This window comes from Bombus huntii, chromosome 1, assembly GCF_024542735.1.
Source record: "Bombus huntii isolate Logan2020A chromosome 1, iyBomHunt1.1, whole genome shotgun sequence".
NCBI lineage: Eukaryota > Metazoa > Arthropoda > Insecta > Hymenoptera > Apidae > Bombus > Bombus huntii.
In genome coordinates, this window is record NC_066238.1 from 7,327,533 (window position 1) to 7,344,806 (window position 17,274).

The following is a 17,274-nucleotide window of genomic DNA, read 5'->3' on the forward strand; positions in this document are numbered from 1 at the left end:
CAACAAAGAAGATGACTGCGACGACATTAAAGACCGTGATTTCATAGTCACGCGAGCAGTCACGAGTGGAAGAGTCGTAACCTCTGTGTTCGCCGATGACAATCGTCGCTTTAAATCCGACAAAACGTATTTTCCTCGCCGATATACAAGCCAGATATAACCAGGCACGGTGAACGTACAATGCGCCATTAAACCGTAAAATTCTCGTCGACATTGATAAATAATTTCGTAGCCTTTCCCCGATGCTTCATGCCGTGGGAAAGCGCATTACACCGATTCTCTTTACGTCCATTTCTATGCTTCCTCCGCTTTTCCATCGCGCTTGGTTACCTTGCCACGAATTTGCGAAATTATTTCGTTTTACAAATTGGAAGCTGCGAAAGTGTCAAGGTTTTTTATCATCGTGCAAATTGATTTTCAATCGAGGAAGTTGCCGGTAGTAATTATCGAATTTATTTTTGTAGACTCGCTTTTTTCCTTTTCTCATTCCACTGAAACGAAAACGGATATAAAAGGAATGTTTTAAGTCAACGCTCGAGAACAATTTGGAACATTTAAATTATTATTGACACTTGGTATTAAAATAAACGAAGCGATAAGGACAAAAATAATAGTATACGTCTTTAAAAAATTTCCTGAATCACACACAAGCACTGGAACATTGAAATACGTTAAGTAATGAAAAAAAAGAGCAGAAAATATCAAATTCCCAATCTCTGTGCGTGCAGCCAAATCCTTTTCAACGACCCCAGATCCAAAATACACTCAGACCAACTCCAAGAATTACTCCAAACTCTCTCGTCATTTAAAAATTCTTCTCGTCCCGTCGACAAATCACTCAACGCGCACGATAGACACACACCGCGTAAACTACCCATAATAAATCTCGACGGTGGACCTTTACCGTAGCACGTTACTTTCATTGAGCTAGTAGTTGGCGTAGAGTCGATGGCAGAGAGAGGACGGTGTTCGATTATCCCCGCGTTGACGGGAGGACCGCGTTCATCACGCATGCCCGTGTAGCGCGCAGAGCCCCGGCACGTCGACGTCGGCTCCGTGGAAACGGCAGATATTTTGACAGTACGCCGCCCTGCATCCTCCGCTCGGTGCCACCCTCGTCGTCACTCCTCTCTCGCGCCCCACTGAACTTTCCGATTCTTCATCTCGCGACAAAGACAAGGAACATCCGGTGCAAAGGTCGAAAGATAGGAGTTTGTGTCGATGGCGTTGTACCATAGCGCCACTTTCGGAATCAGGTCAGTCGATAGACGTCGAGGCGAGTTTCGCGAGAGTGTTGGTGCGCTCGTGTGCTCGTAGAATGAATGTTCTGGTGGCCTCCAGGGGCGGAGGAGGGCCCAGAGATTTACGTGGATCGACGAACGAAAGTCGTGTCACGAGACATCGCGTCGTAGAGGTTTGGTCATCGGCGAGGGATGGAAAGATGGCACGCGAGCTCGTCGGCTGCACGAGCGATGCGAGGGTGCGGGAATCGTCGCGTTGATCATTCCGCCGCCGCGTTCATCGATCGCCCGCGATAAAAGCCGAATACCGGTGTCACGGTGCTCGAGGCGTGTGAAACAGTGACAAAAGCAGCGAGGTGGCCCTCGATGCGTCCTTCGTACGTCTTAATTATGTTTCGAATGTGTCGTCGTGTTTAAGTAGCGTGATGAATGCTTCGTTATGAATACCACGTCCGGTGGTGGGATTTTCGCGATTCTCCATCGTGAAGGAGTGACGTGTAAACGCTGTCGGTCGAACGTCTCGCAAAGGATCGGTGAAACGATATTATTAACGAAACAGGAGAAGGGGAATGATACTCGAGGGAAAAAATGATGCTCTTAACGCGAGTCTGTTAGAAGACTGTTTCGTGCATCGTTGATTCGTTGATGGTCAGTGGTGGAACGAAAGAAAGAAAAAGACAAGGAGGAGGGAGAAGAAAGGAGCGAGAGTATAAGAAAAGGAAAAATCAGTAGACCTTGGCGGCGAATCTCTCGGCGTTAAACCGTTCTCTCGAGCGGGTCTGGACGGATCCCGCGTTGTTCGCGTGTATTCCAAGTGGGCGGATGCCGCTGTCCATACCAAGGACACGTATCCTCGGGCGCGAGACCGCAGAACAATGAGGATTTCAACGTGGAGGCTCGCGAGGATGCCGTGTCGGGAATGCAGAGTCCATAGCGTCTCGTGTCGGTCGTGTCTTTCCTCGTCGTCGGCGTCGTCGTTCCCGTCAACAAGACGCGTCAACCAAACCTAGCTTGGTCTTCGTTCCACGACGACGAAGAAGGACGAGGCGACCACGAGGACGCTGTCTCGTGTGTACTCGTGTTGTGTGTGCGTGTATGCTCCGTGTGTTGCAGCGGCGTGGGAATAAATCGACCACCTAAGCCAGGGTGACACGAGCGTAGAAGTACGAAGAGAGGAAGAAAGGAAGAAAGAAAGAGAGTGAGAGAGAGAGAGAGAGAGAGAGAAACAGAGAACGAAGACGAAAGGAGTCGCGGGAGGACGAAGCACGATAAAAGAGAGGCTAACGAGGCGAACAGGATGAGTCACTTCGACTGGAAGCTGCTGCGCCGGAAGAAGGTACACACACAGCCTGTCTTCGCGACGCGAACACACTTTCCGTGTGCTCCTATTCCGAACTCTTGACCCCTCGCATGCTCCGTCACCGTTACTCGACTTATCGACCTGTGGAAAAATTAGCACGGGGGTGGATCCTGTACGAACGATGGGACGATGCGAGTAGCGGCCAGGTAAATGGATGATGCCCATAATAAAGGCGTTGCTCCGACCGTTACCATCCATTTGTCAATGGTCGCGACCGAGTCGTTGACGTAGTCCGCCTCGTCCGTTGTCGTTCTGGCTTCCCCCTCTGCTACAGGAGATGGAGATAGCGCTACTGACAGATGGACGATCCTGCTGCAATTTCCTGTAAATGCCATTTTATCGATGGGTCGGTGAACGGAACCATGAAATTGCTACTTTTTCGGCCAGTATTTTGACGAGGGAGGGTCTGCAGTGGATTTAGGGTGGAGGGTTAATCGGAGCTCGATAATTAACGAAGAACTCTCTTCCTGTTCTTCGAATGGGGTCCTTTTTTCCATATTTCCTCCACTATCCGTGTTTCTTCGTCAAATACAGAAACCAGGAATAAGAAAACATCCAAAGCATCGATCGCGACTTGTTTTGGAAGCTTGAAAAAATAGTCTCTGGAATTATTCAAGGGCTGGGAGGACAACGCTTTCTGTATATTGACTTTGCTGTACAATTTATATCTTCGTTCTTCTTTCTCAAACACGGAAATCACGATTAAGCAAACATCTCCTAAACTGTCGCATCCTCTAGAAAGTAGTTATATGCACAGCTATAAGACTATTTAGCGATGTAGGTACCACTTGGCCCAGTTACTTCTCAGTTTTGCTACGCTGTTTGTACACGTTCTTCAACGTTGTAATTCAAGGTTCTTCCGTGCAACTGCAGTCGGTACTTTCATCGAGGCATTGCTGGCTCTAGGGTTCCGCGAGGACAACCAGAGTTAATGGGAATTTCGAGTCAACCGCGCGAACCAGAGCGATCGTGCGCGAGAAACGGAGGCGTGCTTTCTCCGTCGACGGTCGATACCAGAACAAACCGTAGAAAAACCGATGCTTCCGATGAATCTTGGTTAATTAATACCGAATTGCCGCTGGTGGCGCTCCTTTCAGCCTTTCCACGTAAATCTAATATACCCAGTCTCGCGGCGTGTACTGTGTCTTCCATACAGCTTCCATATTCTCCGGGTCCTAGAGTTTCTCCTGAATTCACGATTTGTTGCATAGAGGAGCATAGTTCGATTTATTGATTTTCGATTATCGATTTAGAAGTTAAGTAACTGGTGTGCACCTGATCTTGTAAATCAAGTAAATCAATGACGAGCTTGTAAATCAAGACTTCCCTAAACAATAATTTTCTAAATAATAACATTAACGAATTGACAAGTGAGAAATTGTAGATTATGCACTTCTCTTTTATGATTTTATGTCGAGTAGAATAATCGAATGACTCGTAAATGAATGATCGTTTCGCTATCAAATTTGTTGTAACGTAATATAAGAGCATCTGTTGGTGCTAATAATTTGCAACGTGAGACAGGATTATCGTTGATACGTTGCGCATATCGTGAGGCGTACACGTGCGCGCAAGCACGATCAACGGAGGGACATCTTTCGATCGATCGAGATGTTTCACGTGGATAAGGCGGGCCGCAACTCGCGAGTTAGGTATCGTATCGCGTTGAAAAACTAGCAAGAAAAGTTATATGGAATGATAGGAGGAGCGGGACAGCGTGGCGTGCCTCCAATAATAATCCTGCCGTACAACGTATTATGAAACGCCTTCGTAAATATCATCGAAACAGCCCTATTAGCAAAGTAATGCAAACTTTCCTGCATGAAATTATTGCTCGACACCACCTGGTGAAAGCTACTTACAGCTTAATTCATTTACCTTTGCCAATTATCGCGCAGATGTGCGCCCAAGTTCCGCCATCTCCACGAACGTACGTACGGCTTTAGAGAACATATGGTGCTTGTGTTATGACGACGATCGGCGCATGATATAGTTTGATAACGTCTGATGATTTACAATGGCTACAAAAAGTATCGACACATAGCCGTATTTTGAAAAACAAATTCAAAGGTGAAATTTTGCGTAAATCTTTGATGACTTAAGTTGCGCTTAGAGAGTTTGATATTTTCGTTTCTCTTTCTTTCTTTCTCTCTCTCTCTCTCTCTCTCTCTCTCTCTCTCTCTCTTTCTAAGTCTATTGCATTGAATTTCTGCGGTTTGACGTTGTACGTTGTTCGTTTCACTTGGAGGTTTCTCTATCGAAACAACGTACCATGGAAAAAGTAGCCTACGCAAGGAGTAATAAATCGAATCGCGTCTCTGCTCGCGAACCCTGCGAATCTGAGTAGTGAGAGGACATTATAGCGGCAGCTAAACGATTCCCACGCTCGCAGCCTATCACTTTCTTCATTTTTCGTTTCACCAAGTCCCTGCTTTGTCCTCTGGACACGTCACTTCTAAGTATTCATGTCATCGATCAAACATGCTTTCATGGAAACTTTGTCTTCTTTTAACTTTATTCGAGTACTCTATGTTGCTGCTTAACTTCAGTTCTATTTAATCGAAAATTTTGTTCCTTGTTCCACTTTTTCACTGAGCGTTTCAATCACAAAAAATCGGGCAACAGCGTTTCTTTTTCAAAAATGACAAACAAGATACTTTTATTGTCTCGATTATTTAAACATTCATATATATTCCCAACAGAGACGTTTGTACAGTTACAGTACGCTATAATAACTTCTCGTGCTCGTCGTCGAAAGCATCCTTTCTTTCTGCAATTGCGGCAACGAAACGATATCTCTTCCTTTTTGCTGCCTCGGATCATCGTGTTTCCGGTAAAATAGTTGCGCAGAATACGAGCCGCGGTTATTACATAAACCGTTGTTCCTGTGGCGTAGGTTCGATGGTATCGACACGCGGTTTCTCGTAATGGAAAGAGTTTTAAAACGTTTCGGTATTCAAACCGCGGCGGGCACGGGATCGTGCTGGGAAACACGAACAGCGGACAAATGGAACTAAACGTTCTTTTACGTGCAAGTTGTAAAATATGGAGTCGTCGTCGTGAGTCCTTATCCTTAAACTTTGATTCTATCCCTTTCAAATCTAAAATAAATTAGCTTTAACTGAATTTACAATTTTAGAAAGATCTTTCACATTTGGAAAATGGCAATTATAATTTTTAATTCACGAGAGAAATATCGACCAAGTAAATTTAATTTAAGATAATTTTAACTTCTACTTGTATTTAACGTCACGTTATGAAGAAAAATATCGACGAAGTAAATTTTGTTAAGTACTTGAAACCGTAAACCGCTAGACCGTAAAATTGCGACTTTGAACTTTCGACAACTCGCAATTTCACCGGAACCGAGGAAACTCTGGTAAAGAAAAAAAAGGGAAGCAATACTTTTAGCTCGTTATTTCTGTCATTCACAGTTCACGTTATATTTTAACGTACCGATAGTCTCGTCGTTCGGTTAGAAATGTCACGTACGACATACTTGTACGCAAACTGGGCGATCGATCGGTCTGGTTTTCGTGATGCATCGCACCGATGAGAATCGAATATCGCGTGCGAAACTGTGAACGGAATTTTCCATGACTTTTCGTGACTGTGTCGTTTGCATAGCGTTAAAGTAGGCCAGCAGAAGCGTGCATTGGCTAGCTAGAGGGTAGAAGGAGGGTCGATGCAGTTACAAATCAATAATCGCGTCTGCAGTCGTCTATTTAAGTTTCGTCGGGCACACTTGCACCAGGAATAGCCCCGTGTTGTCGGGGTTAATGATATACGTGTATCGATCACTTTTTTTTCATACGATGTTTTTAAATTATCTAGAAATATTTGGTTTTTCATTTTATAATACGTTATAGTGTTACGCAACGATTATGGACATATAAAGCTAGAAGAAACGAATTATTTGCGCTGAAAAATATAGACATGAGATTTTTTCAACTTTATGTTAGTTGCTGGTTAGAAGAAAGTGGTTTAAAGGTTAACAATCTTGTAGGTTCGAAGGTATAAAAATCCAAATAAAATTTTGTAAAGAAAGAATATCATTCAAACGATCGATATCTTTCAAGTGCTCGAACACATATGTTTAATCCAAAAATCAGACGAAAAGAGCGTCGCTTAATTAGGATTGACAGTACATAGAATTTCAAAGCTACTCTCCTAAAAAAAATGCAAAATGTGGCTTACGTCTTTTCCTCTGTGGTCTTCATTCGTAAATAATAGCGGATAAGTAGACGTATAAGTAACGCAGACAGTTTTACGGTATAAGTGTAGTATCAGTACATGATCGGACTAAGCAATGTTTATAGTGTTAGCAAAATGGTTGAAAGTTGGCAACGTTAGACCACATGTACAAGACGTGTATGTTTACAGTTACGTTGCTATTTAGAATTGAGTTTGATATAGACGTTTATGTGCTTCTTGCTATTCTCCTGATAAGCCAGATAGGCGGATGACCTTTCCTGTGAAATCAAGTACAAGGCAGCTTTTGTTAGAGGTACTGTATGCCCATGTTTCTTCTTACGGTTTTACGATTCCTCCTCCCATTTGGAATAGGTAAATAGCTAAGTTTGAGATAAGATCAAGCAGGATAACTGTCCTGAAAACACTTCTCAGACTTTATCTTTACATTACTACACGCTTTGCATAACCTTTACCTAACTGGATCAAACAATAATTCGTAAATGGAACTTCTTCTTTATAATAGACATATATTCCAGTTATATAAAATCACCACCGATTTTGCAGTTCTCTATATTTTCCAAAACTTTATATTCGTATTTACAGGCTGTGTTATGCGAGGATAAATCGAAAGAAAAAGAAAAGAGTAAAGTACTTTTCCTTCGTAGCCTTGTTTCCGACGTTGAAATCTCAAACATATCAATTTCGAATTCAATTTTCTCGTAAACGAAACCTTAAACGGGAGAATATTATTCTACTGTTTCCACTTACTATAAAACAACCCCCTGTCCAGTTGTGACACAGCGTATATTCTGGCTCATGCTTCACAGTTAATGAAAGACATTTTCGTGCTAAACTGTATCGAGCATCGGTCCTTGACACAAGAAAAGTCAATTTACTTTTTCGATCGTAATAGTTGCCGCGCGCGCGAGTCGAAATTATTTTAATGGACATTCCTGTTGCGCTTCTCTATGTATTCGCGACATATTTGTCACGGTATACCGATTCTCGCGGCAGCGGGAGTTTAATAACTTTGGAAAAGCGGCAGGAGCGCGTCCAATCTTCGCGCAGACGTACATACGTGAAGGCTCTTGGTAAATTCCCGGGTTTTACGAGCCTCGGCAAATACAGCAGGGAGACGCTTCAATCCGCTTGGTCTAATGGTATTGTCAATACATTTTTTACGAGCTACTACGCCCACTTTTATGAGAACAAATAGCACCGGTGGTACACGCGATCCCTCGATGCTTGTCCTCTTATGTGTTTGATTTTTCTCGGTAATCGTGGACACGTCGATCGTTTGTCTATTTTGAAAATGCCAGAGAAAGCTGCGTTCCGCTAACCACCCTGGGAACTGGTCTGCTCGAATCGTAAATTTGCAGACGAACGTTTGAACAGAATGTTTCGAGGAACTTGTTTCTTCGTGTGGAAGAATTGCTAGGATTTTTACGTGTTGTTGATAAAACGTGTTTTAGCTTCTTTAAAATCTCATCTTATTAAGATATTCAAATTTTTATGTCCCGATGCAAGTTTCATTTAAAAACGTACTAACAACGATTATTTGCCGAACTTGAAACATTTTGTAACGGCGGAAAATCAACAAGGAAAGGAAAACGATCGAAAGGAAGCGAGACCACGAAGCTTACTTCGACAATTCCTGAAAGTAAACTTTCCATTTATTCTTACGATCGAAAAGAATCACGACTTCGGAGTAAACTCAAAGAGAGTCGTCTCTCTACCTCAGAAGCTGCCAGATCTAAGAATTCCATTCCGAGACTCGGCATTCTATTTACTCTTGAAGACTCGATACGACGTGATTTTAACAGCGTAACATCCTTCGAAGGGGAAAAGCAAGTTGTTGGACGGGAGCTCCACCCTCTCCGCAGGGAAGATAGACCAGAGATGCCGTTGACAAGCGATATATTTCACGATTTTCCACCTGCCGCGTGGTCGATAAAGTATCTTATTATAAAGCACGACACGACGCGTCTCCCTCGGCGATGCTGCGTCTACGAGTGTACGAGGATCGAGGATAGTGCCTCTGTCGGTTGCCTATCGCGTCTGCGGGTGGGGCTGAAATCGATTCTGCACCCCTGGTTACCCCCTTGCAGTGGCTGTTGGCCCGCTGAGTCGCTTCGAGGACTGGCAACCCCGTAGCAAAAAGCTCTTTCACCCTCGATGCTGTGCTGCTTTGTGGATCTCAACCCCTTCTGGCTATTTTCTTCGTCCCGCCATGCTCCCCAGCCTCTCCTTGCCCTTGGACCGCACAGGCCAACTCTCTCTCTCTCTCTCTCTCTCGCTCTATCTATCTATCTATCTATCTGTCTATCTCTCTCTCTCTCTCTCTCTCTCTCTCTCGCTCTATCTATCTATCTATCTATCTGTCTATCTATCTTTCTCTCTCTCCTCTTTCATCGAGTAGACACAACTTCCGCCCTCGTGAATCCGCCTGTACCGCCCGGTGTCGGATGTTTGGGAAACTGGCCTGTCGCGTTCATCATACGAGAGAGTGTTTTATTTCCGCGTTTCTCTTTTATTTTTTTATAGAGAGGGTTACTACCTGTTTCCTGCTTTTTTATTCTCCTCTGGGTGGAGTGGTTGCTTTTTGCTTAAAATGTCTTTTCTTTTTCGATGACGTAGAAAGATGGTTTGGGTTATGCGGCGAGAAATTTATTGCCTGTAAAATTGACCTGGGAATTTTTTGGTAGAATAGGCCGAAGGGATTGAACGACGGAGAGTAGAATTGGTTGGGTGTGTTGACGGTGTTGACAATGGGTGTGATTATAGAATAGTGAATTATAGGTTTGATGATTATCATGGAATAATGGTACGTGTGGTGGCTAGTACGGTATTTGTACTGCAGTATATTAATTTATATAAGACGAATGATATATGTATGCATAGTAGCGTTTAAATCACTTGCTTCTGTATTACATTATTTTGAGTCGAAACGACCAGTCATATTCAGTTAAGAACTTAGTATCGCAAAATTTTAGATGAGAAATTTGATGTCAAATTAGTATAATGCAGTACACGTAATCACTAATGCTGATTCGTGTAGGTGTAAATAACTCAAACGTACACCAGCGTCGATTTCATAGGAAAGTAAATTAGGTTCGTAGTCACGATTTATCCGATTCTACGTATTATGGTGATCACGTAGACTCGTTACTACCGTAACGTGCACGATGACCAGTACGTGGTCCGTGAATGAAATTTTGCTCGGCTCGCGGCTAGTTATAATGGAAACTTCATTGGACGAGAGCCAAACTTCTCTTCTCTTTGCTCGTGTAGATTCGCGTACCACGGATAAACCTAAACGCGTTTGACAGACTCAATTTTCTTAGAGTGGCTTTCGTGTAATTGTACCGCAATTTCATAGGAAATCTTTCTTCGAATATCAAAACAATCGCACGTAAGAATTAAATGTGTAGGAATTGGATATCGAGTGGTTTTCTACGGATTTTCCGACTGTTTCTAGAATCATATATATGAAACTGTAACATGGTTTTCTTTTTTTGGGAAGCGTGTATCTTTGAAAATACGATACGTTAGAATTATGACAGAAGAAACAAGAGTATGCAGGATTCGATCATAAATTTCTACATTTGTAGATAAGATTCGCTGCGTTTTGAAATCTAACGAGTTTAAGAAGAAAAATTTCCATTTTCAACTCTCTACGATCAAAATACTTCGCTCCTTGAAATACGAATCACCGAATACGTTTCAATTTCTAGCATCACGGAATAACACACAGCACTTTGAATCTGTCTCACCTATTTAAAATCTATTCCTTTCTGTTCACGAATGAAGCTCATCGTCGGAAAATATCCATGTACGAAAACCACGAGATAAGTTTCCCAATACTAATCGGTGCAGCGTCCTTTAAAAATCAGTCCACACGTTCCCTCATCGAAAAAACGTCGACTCCGATGCTCACCGAGCAAGAAGTTGATCGATGATGAAGCGTTATTAAAAAGTTTCGAAACCGCGAAATTAACGTAGAAGAAGATGAAACGAAAGTCCTGGCGACACACTGGCCACCCGCGCGGCCTGTTTTTTCTTAACCAAAATTTCTCTCTTGGACGGACGTAAAACGCGAACGGAGACGTCGATATAGCTCGCGGTCATCCGTGTCTACCAGTGATTCTCTCTATATCTCGCCTTAGCTGACCCCGATTATATCTCAATAACCTTATTTCATGACGATCAACGACGCGGAGACGTGAATGGTCTTCTGGGTGAAATTTAAGCTTGAATTTCACGGGGTTTCACGCTCGAGTTACTCGAAAGCCTCGATACGGGGTCCGATCGCTGGCCATTAAAATCAACGCAGGCATAATTTCATCGAGAACCTTGTTGGTCGGTTAAAACGCGAAATGGTGTTAAACAGGCATACTAATTTGGTAATTTGCTTATTTCGATCGTTTGCGTGAACTAATTGTTGTTGATTATGCTATCCGTTTCGAGCGTTTTGGTTACGAGAATTGAAAGTGTAATTTCAGGGAAATACGATTGTAATTTTGTGAATTGAAATTTCACCGATGTCGAAAGTGGATAATTATCATAGAATCGATGGATTAGGACAAGTGAACTTGAACAATTCTGGATGAAATACATTTAGGTCAAGAATAAAATATGTTAGAGCTCGATCTTTATGTATCGACTCTATGAGAATTCGGCGTATGCAAATGTTTAGTCGAATTTCGCTTAAACTTCCGTTTAAACTGCAGTCAAACAACAGTTAAAGCTTGTCTCGTTAATCGCATCTGTCTTTCCCATCTATCAAACGATTTAACTTGTCTTAGCAATTCTACTTTATGTCGCGAAGCTCATTCGCATATCTTAAAATCTCCCTTCTTACGTACGCCATAATAAAGATTCCATCCTTCAAACTACATGGACCACGTTTCCTTCTAATGTGTCCACATTACCTGTAGAATTTTTTATTTCACCCAGATTTCTTTTTACTCGTTTCATCGTCACATATTACCGATCATTAGTCACAGTTTAACAGTTTTAGAAGGGATTTAAATTAATGATGAGAAACGACAGGTATTTATATAGTAGACACCCTAAGATTTTTGAAAACGTGCATAGTAAAGTCGAATGACTGTGCAAGAATCTCATGTTCTCTCAGTGAAGCGTAATTCTGATTAACGATCCTGCTTCGAGAAGCCTGTTTCACGCTTCTGGGTATTTACATTCCATCGGATCTGTCATTAAGCTGAAACGAAGAGGGAAGCCAATTCGTAGAGTCAAGATCGAAATCCGAAGCCATATTACAAAATCATCGAATTTAATATTTTTTTTTAAACGTTTCGGTACACGTTTGCATTTCGGTTGAGAAAGTTTCTCCTGTAAACCTTTTTCTTCCTCGTCGAATCTGTCCGTTCACCTATGTATTTAGTTTTGTAAACTAGTTCCGAGAGTTTCCTTTTGCAAACGCCTCCTAAGATTGCAATTTGCTTATTGACAATTTTACTTGTTACGCATTCCTTAACGACAGCTTGCTTTCTCTTTCGCTCAGAGGCAAAACGCATACCCCGCGTAAGACGTAAATCATACGAAATGTGAAAGAAAAGAGCTAGAACTAATTCGCAACGGTCGGGAAAGGATAATTCGAGGAAACGAAAGGATAGTTCCAATGACCGCTTCTACCAAATTAAGGGAGTGCTCTGCTACAAGGCGCCTTCTACGGCATTTCTTTTACGAAGAAATTATACAACCTTTTCCATCCACATTTTCCGCGTGTACGTATATTTGCTTACGTTTCAGCAACGTTCTACATTTTTTAAAGAGTAATTTTTTAAATATTTCGAATTAATCGTTGTTCTCGTTTCATATTTACGTCTGCAAAGACAAAACGAATCCAAGTAAAATCTATGTGCTTTTATTACATTTTACGTTTGTAAGAGAATCCAGTTAACAGGTTGAGATCAAAGGAAAATTTTCCTCGCTAACAAACAGTCGTATCTTTTCAAATCAACGTTCCATTGTTGGAAAGACAGATCCACCACAGGTCGATAGACGATCGAAACGACCTAAATACGATCGATCGTGAATTACGGAGACCCACGCGACAGAACCGCGTGTTGGCTCGGCTGGTTCGCGAGGTGGGCTCGCCTCGAGTCCCGGAGGAGGTTTCTTCATACGTCGCAGGCTGCGCGTGATTTACGAACAAGTCGTCCGCGACGCTCCTCTCTGTTTCCTAACGCAATCCATTCCGCTTCGCCGGCCTCTGGGCGACAGATAGGGTACCGATGTATAAATTACTCTCGGGCCAATTAACATTGTCGCCTAGCGAGTGGACGCCTCGCGAGGAACCGGACTTTGAGTTGCATCGCCATTGCATGCGGGGGTGGGCGAGCCAAGATTAATCGAGCCCTTCTTCACTGGCTACGCGGTGTTATCTGGAAATTCTCTGGCTACTCCTAAGAACCCGTTCGACCCCGAGGAATTAATTTCGCGTGCAAATCGCCTGTAGATCGCTCCGTTGACAGGCGTTTGCTTGGCTTTTTGTTGCTCATCCGTTGGACGTTAAGCTCGTCACACTCGGCTTACCGTTTCGAGGATCGTACTCGTAAGTTGACGGAGAAAAAGGTTTACAAGTAGACTTGTTAAAAGGGCAGACGTTCGATATACAGTATTATGGAGGCTCTTGGATTATGGACTATGAAGATTTTATACCTTCGCGCGGAAACTGAATGTACGTAGCGGAATATGTTCCTAAGTTTATCGAGCGATAAAGTGCATTATTTCAGGTTATGTCGTGTGTTAATCCATGAGAAATTCTTCTTACAATTTGGAAAGTCGTTGAATCGAATCATGTTTATACCATGATTTAAATTTTGAAAATTGTCAGATTAGTTTGTTAGATTTAACAATGTTGACAATCGTTCAACATTATTTACCATTTGGAACAAGTGATGGGCTTTCTAAATTTTCCGTACACATATAAAGTTACCATCTTTAGTAATGGCAATAAAATCTTTGATCTCTTCCTAGTTTCGTATTTCAATTACTTCGCGATACCGAAAGATCTTAGCCCTTAAAACATTCTTCTTGGTTACAGGAACATACGCGTTCCTATTTACCGTACGTTCGTGAGTTCAGGAAACACGTTGCGTCGAGCGTACTTAAGCGACACGACACGGCGAAAAGATGACGCTGGTGTACGCAACACCGGCAGCTTCTCTTGGGTACACGATTACACGATATTTCATTGTCTCGTCGAGCATTGTTGCGCAATTATCCACGGCTGTACACCCTTTTGGCGAGAGTGTTTGCGTAACGCTACGAGCGCGGTTACCGGTATACCTATTTATAAACCCCCGTTGCATTGACGATCGGTAACTTCTCGTTACCGAGACTACCGCCAAGCGGCCATTTCTTAACGGGTTTCCGTACAGAGGAGTGCTGGTTGCACTTGTGTCGCGTACACGCGCGTCTTGCGACCATGGTTCCGGCGGAGAGGTGATTTAGCGGCGTCGCGACGGAGTCGCGTAGCACTGCCATGGATCGCGTCGATTTCACGTGTCACGGCTTGTATTATCGGTTCTCGGAAGGAAGGCATGCCGTAAGCGATCAAGAATTTACGCTCGTTACTCTACACCGAGTCAAGGCTGACGTTTTTAGTCGAAGTTGCCAGTTCGACAGCGAGGAAACGGTTTCGGGAAAGGCGAAAGCGACCCGTGAACTGTGCAGGTAGATCGCTACGGAGGCTGCGCATGCGCAGAGGAAATGCTGCGTACTTACGCTGCGCTAAACGCATATTTTACCAACTCTTCTGGCGGAAGAATCTTACGACTAGGTTTTACTTACTGTATTATGTATTATGGGGCGGAGAAGGAAGATCTCGCGTCTTTTATTCTTTTGAAATCGAGCACGCTAAATGTCTACCACCTGCAGCTTCGAGTAATAAGATAAACACAGAGTTGAAAATCACGGGGAGAAAATGAGAGATGAAAAGGTGTACCAAACAATTCGATCAGGAAGCTCGTTGAAGCGGTCGGTTCGAGAGAAAGGGTACTCGCCTGCGTTCTCTAATCTTTCTCTTCTCACAAAGAACAGTTGGCAGGACCGTTTAATATTCTTTAGCGATTTTTGCGCGCGTCGCGCTAAGCGATCGCGTCGACGAGAAGACCGCGCTCGAACGAACTTTCCCTCTTGATGGGTTCGGTGAAGAGGGAACCGGCCGAGGAGACACGCGCTTCGAATGAGCTGCTTGCCTCGAAAGATTAGCTTCGACTCGCTCCCACGCCTCATCTCGCTATCGCGTCATCGCAGAGATTGAATCTCGCTGCTTCCAGACTCCTTGGACGATAAAAGCAGCCGGCCCCGCTGTCGATCCGCACTCCAGCCTCGCTCACCGCGAAAACATGCAAACTCTGTTAGCTAAACTTATTAAGGAAGAGATATTCGCCGGTCGTTTCCGCGTTTACATTGAATACCATCGCGCTGCCGCGGACCCGAGGAGAATTGATGTTCTCGCGGACGAGCCGCTTATCGATTTAGTCGCAGAAGACGCGTAAATCAGACGAAATATGAACGGAGAAAGATAACCATGTATTCGCGCCACGACGGTGACCGATGATGACGTTAAATACGATAGTCGGTCCCCGGTTTTTCAGCTTCCTTGTGCGGCGCGAGACCCAATGCGTTAGATGATCTATGCGTCCCGCATTTTCTAAACTATCATCGATTTATCGTCTGTTTGCGTCTTTATGAATTAAGAATACGCTTGCCGCTGTTGATTTATTCATTTATTTATTTCATTCGTTTTACGAGTATGCGTATAAATTTACTTCTCTCTTTTACGTGATACGCGCACGTGAAATGCCCGTGATATGTAACGTTTGAAGGCGACACAGATCGCGAACGAGATAATTTTTAGATTTTTAGTAAATTCGAAAAAATTTCCAAAGACATATTTCCATACCTAAATCATCAAATTGCAATCCTCAGAGTCCGCTAATTTTTTTCATCAATATATCGCCGAAAATCGTAGGATTTATCGCGTCGCAAGTTACATCGATAAGACTTGTGCGATTCCTGACAGCGAGGGATGAGGTTTCACGGGACGATTCGTAGCAAGCGTAATCTGTTGCTCGCGTGTGCAGAGGACGGTGAACCAGCAAACAGGGTCCGGCCCGGGATGCACACGGGTTCGTAAGTCAGCGCAGCGTGACTCACGTTCACGTAGGATCCCCTGATTCACGTTGTATTTCAGAAAGCAGGAAAGCAGGAAGTCGGTGTGCATTATGAAATCGGAGATATTACGCGAGGAAGTTGTATTCAGCGTGATCTTATGGGCACGGTCCAGCTATGGCGGTGCTGAAGCGTAGCGTAAAATATCATCGTTATGCACCGCTCGAGGTTAATATTAGCAACGACGGCGCCGTCCGCCGATATTTACTATAAGCCCCATTGTTTTATGCGGCGCTGAACGTTGGCAGACAGCCGCTGATACAGTTGTACGCTCGGCGCACCTCCGCGCCCGCTACCAACTGCGGAACTCCGCTCTTGCGAAATAGAATTGAATGACCGTTCGCCGCCACGCTGCTTGCGCTCGATTTCGATCCGTCTCGCCTTTTTATCCAATGTTCAGCTCCTGATTTTCCCATAGTAGATCAACGCAGAATTAATCAGCTTCTGAAGCAAGCTCAGCTTGCGAAATCGCTGCTGTTGATCGTGACGTTGCCTACGATTCCCAATAGCTACGCGACTCTTTCGTTTTTATTTCGTGTTCTACGGTGGATTTAGAGCTGCAGATATGGATACAAGGGATGAATGTAGTAATCTTGTAAGGGACTCGATGAAAGCTTTTGGCATCGATCGACAGTCGAGGTGGGGAGTCAAATAACTGTGATCTGACTTGTAATAAAGAAAGACATTTATAATACGAGTATTTTTGGGGAAAGGACGCTACAGGCAATATTTTTGTTTCTGAGAAAAATACTTGGGTCGGTTGGTTGAAATAGCCACCCCTCGTTCTTGGGATAGCATAAGAAATCATAGATGATGAAACAACAAAATTGAAAGATACACGGTTGAATCTTATTTCCAAGATCTTTAGGGAGGAAAACTTGGAGTAATCAGCTTATGTCAGTGGATTAAGATACTAAATCATATTTTTCTAGACCACCTCTCTAATCTAAACAGACTTTTCCCTGTATCCAATATCCCAAATAGCTATTGCCTCCGATTTATCAATTCTGATAAGTAGGAACCCGCTTCTCTAAATTGCAGGGAATGAAAAGATCGATTTATCAACTTCTTAGTTCATATTTCAAAGACGATCTTTTTCTCCATCACATTATCGCCACTTTATCTTCCTCTTAAGAGTAACGTTCCAAATAACCCACATCCTCAATTTTACTTTAACCTTTATCAAAAAGAATCGCGATCTGAAAATCTTCCGGAAAGCTCTCGTTAACAAATATTTGGCCACGAAAGGCGTAATGTTACGCCAACGTACAC

At 43.4% G+C, this 17,274-nt stretch overlaps 1 protein-coding gene across 6 annotated transcripts in view; it reads left to right on the forward strand.

Moving 5' to 3' along the window:
- The window catches only part of LOC126868417 (uncharacterized), a 304,466-nt gene that overhangs the window by 20,400 nt on the left and 266,792 nt on the right, over positions 1-17,274 (forward strand). For 3 of the 6 annotated variants that reach the window (XM_050623806.1, XM_050623816.1, XM_050623825.1), the window contains exon 1: positions 2,637-2,747. The exons of 2 other annotated variants lie outside the window; for them this stretch is intronic. In XM_050623806.1, coding sequence (XP_050479763.1) covers positions 2,652-2,747 — 96 coding nt within the window. In that variant the 5' untranslated portion in view covers positions 2,637-2,651. Of the gene's footprint in view, positions 1-1,021; positions 2,578-2,636; positions 2,748-17,274 lie in introns of those variants that run through there. One more of the 6 variants, XM_050623840.1, reaches the window with a different exon arrangement.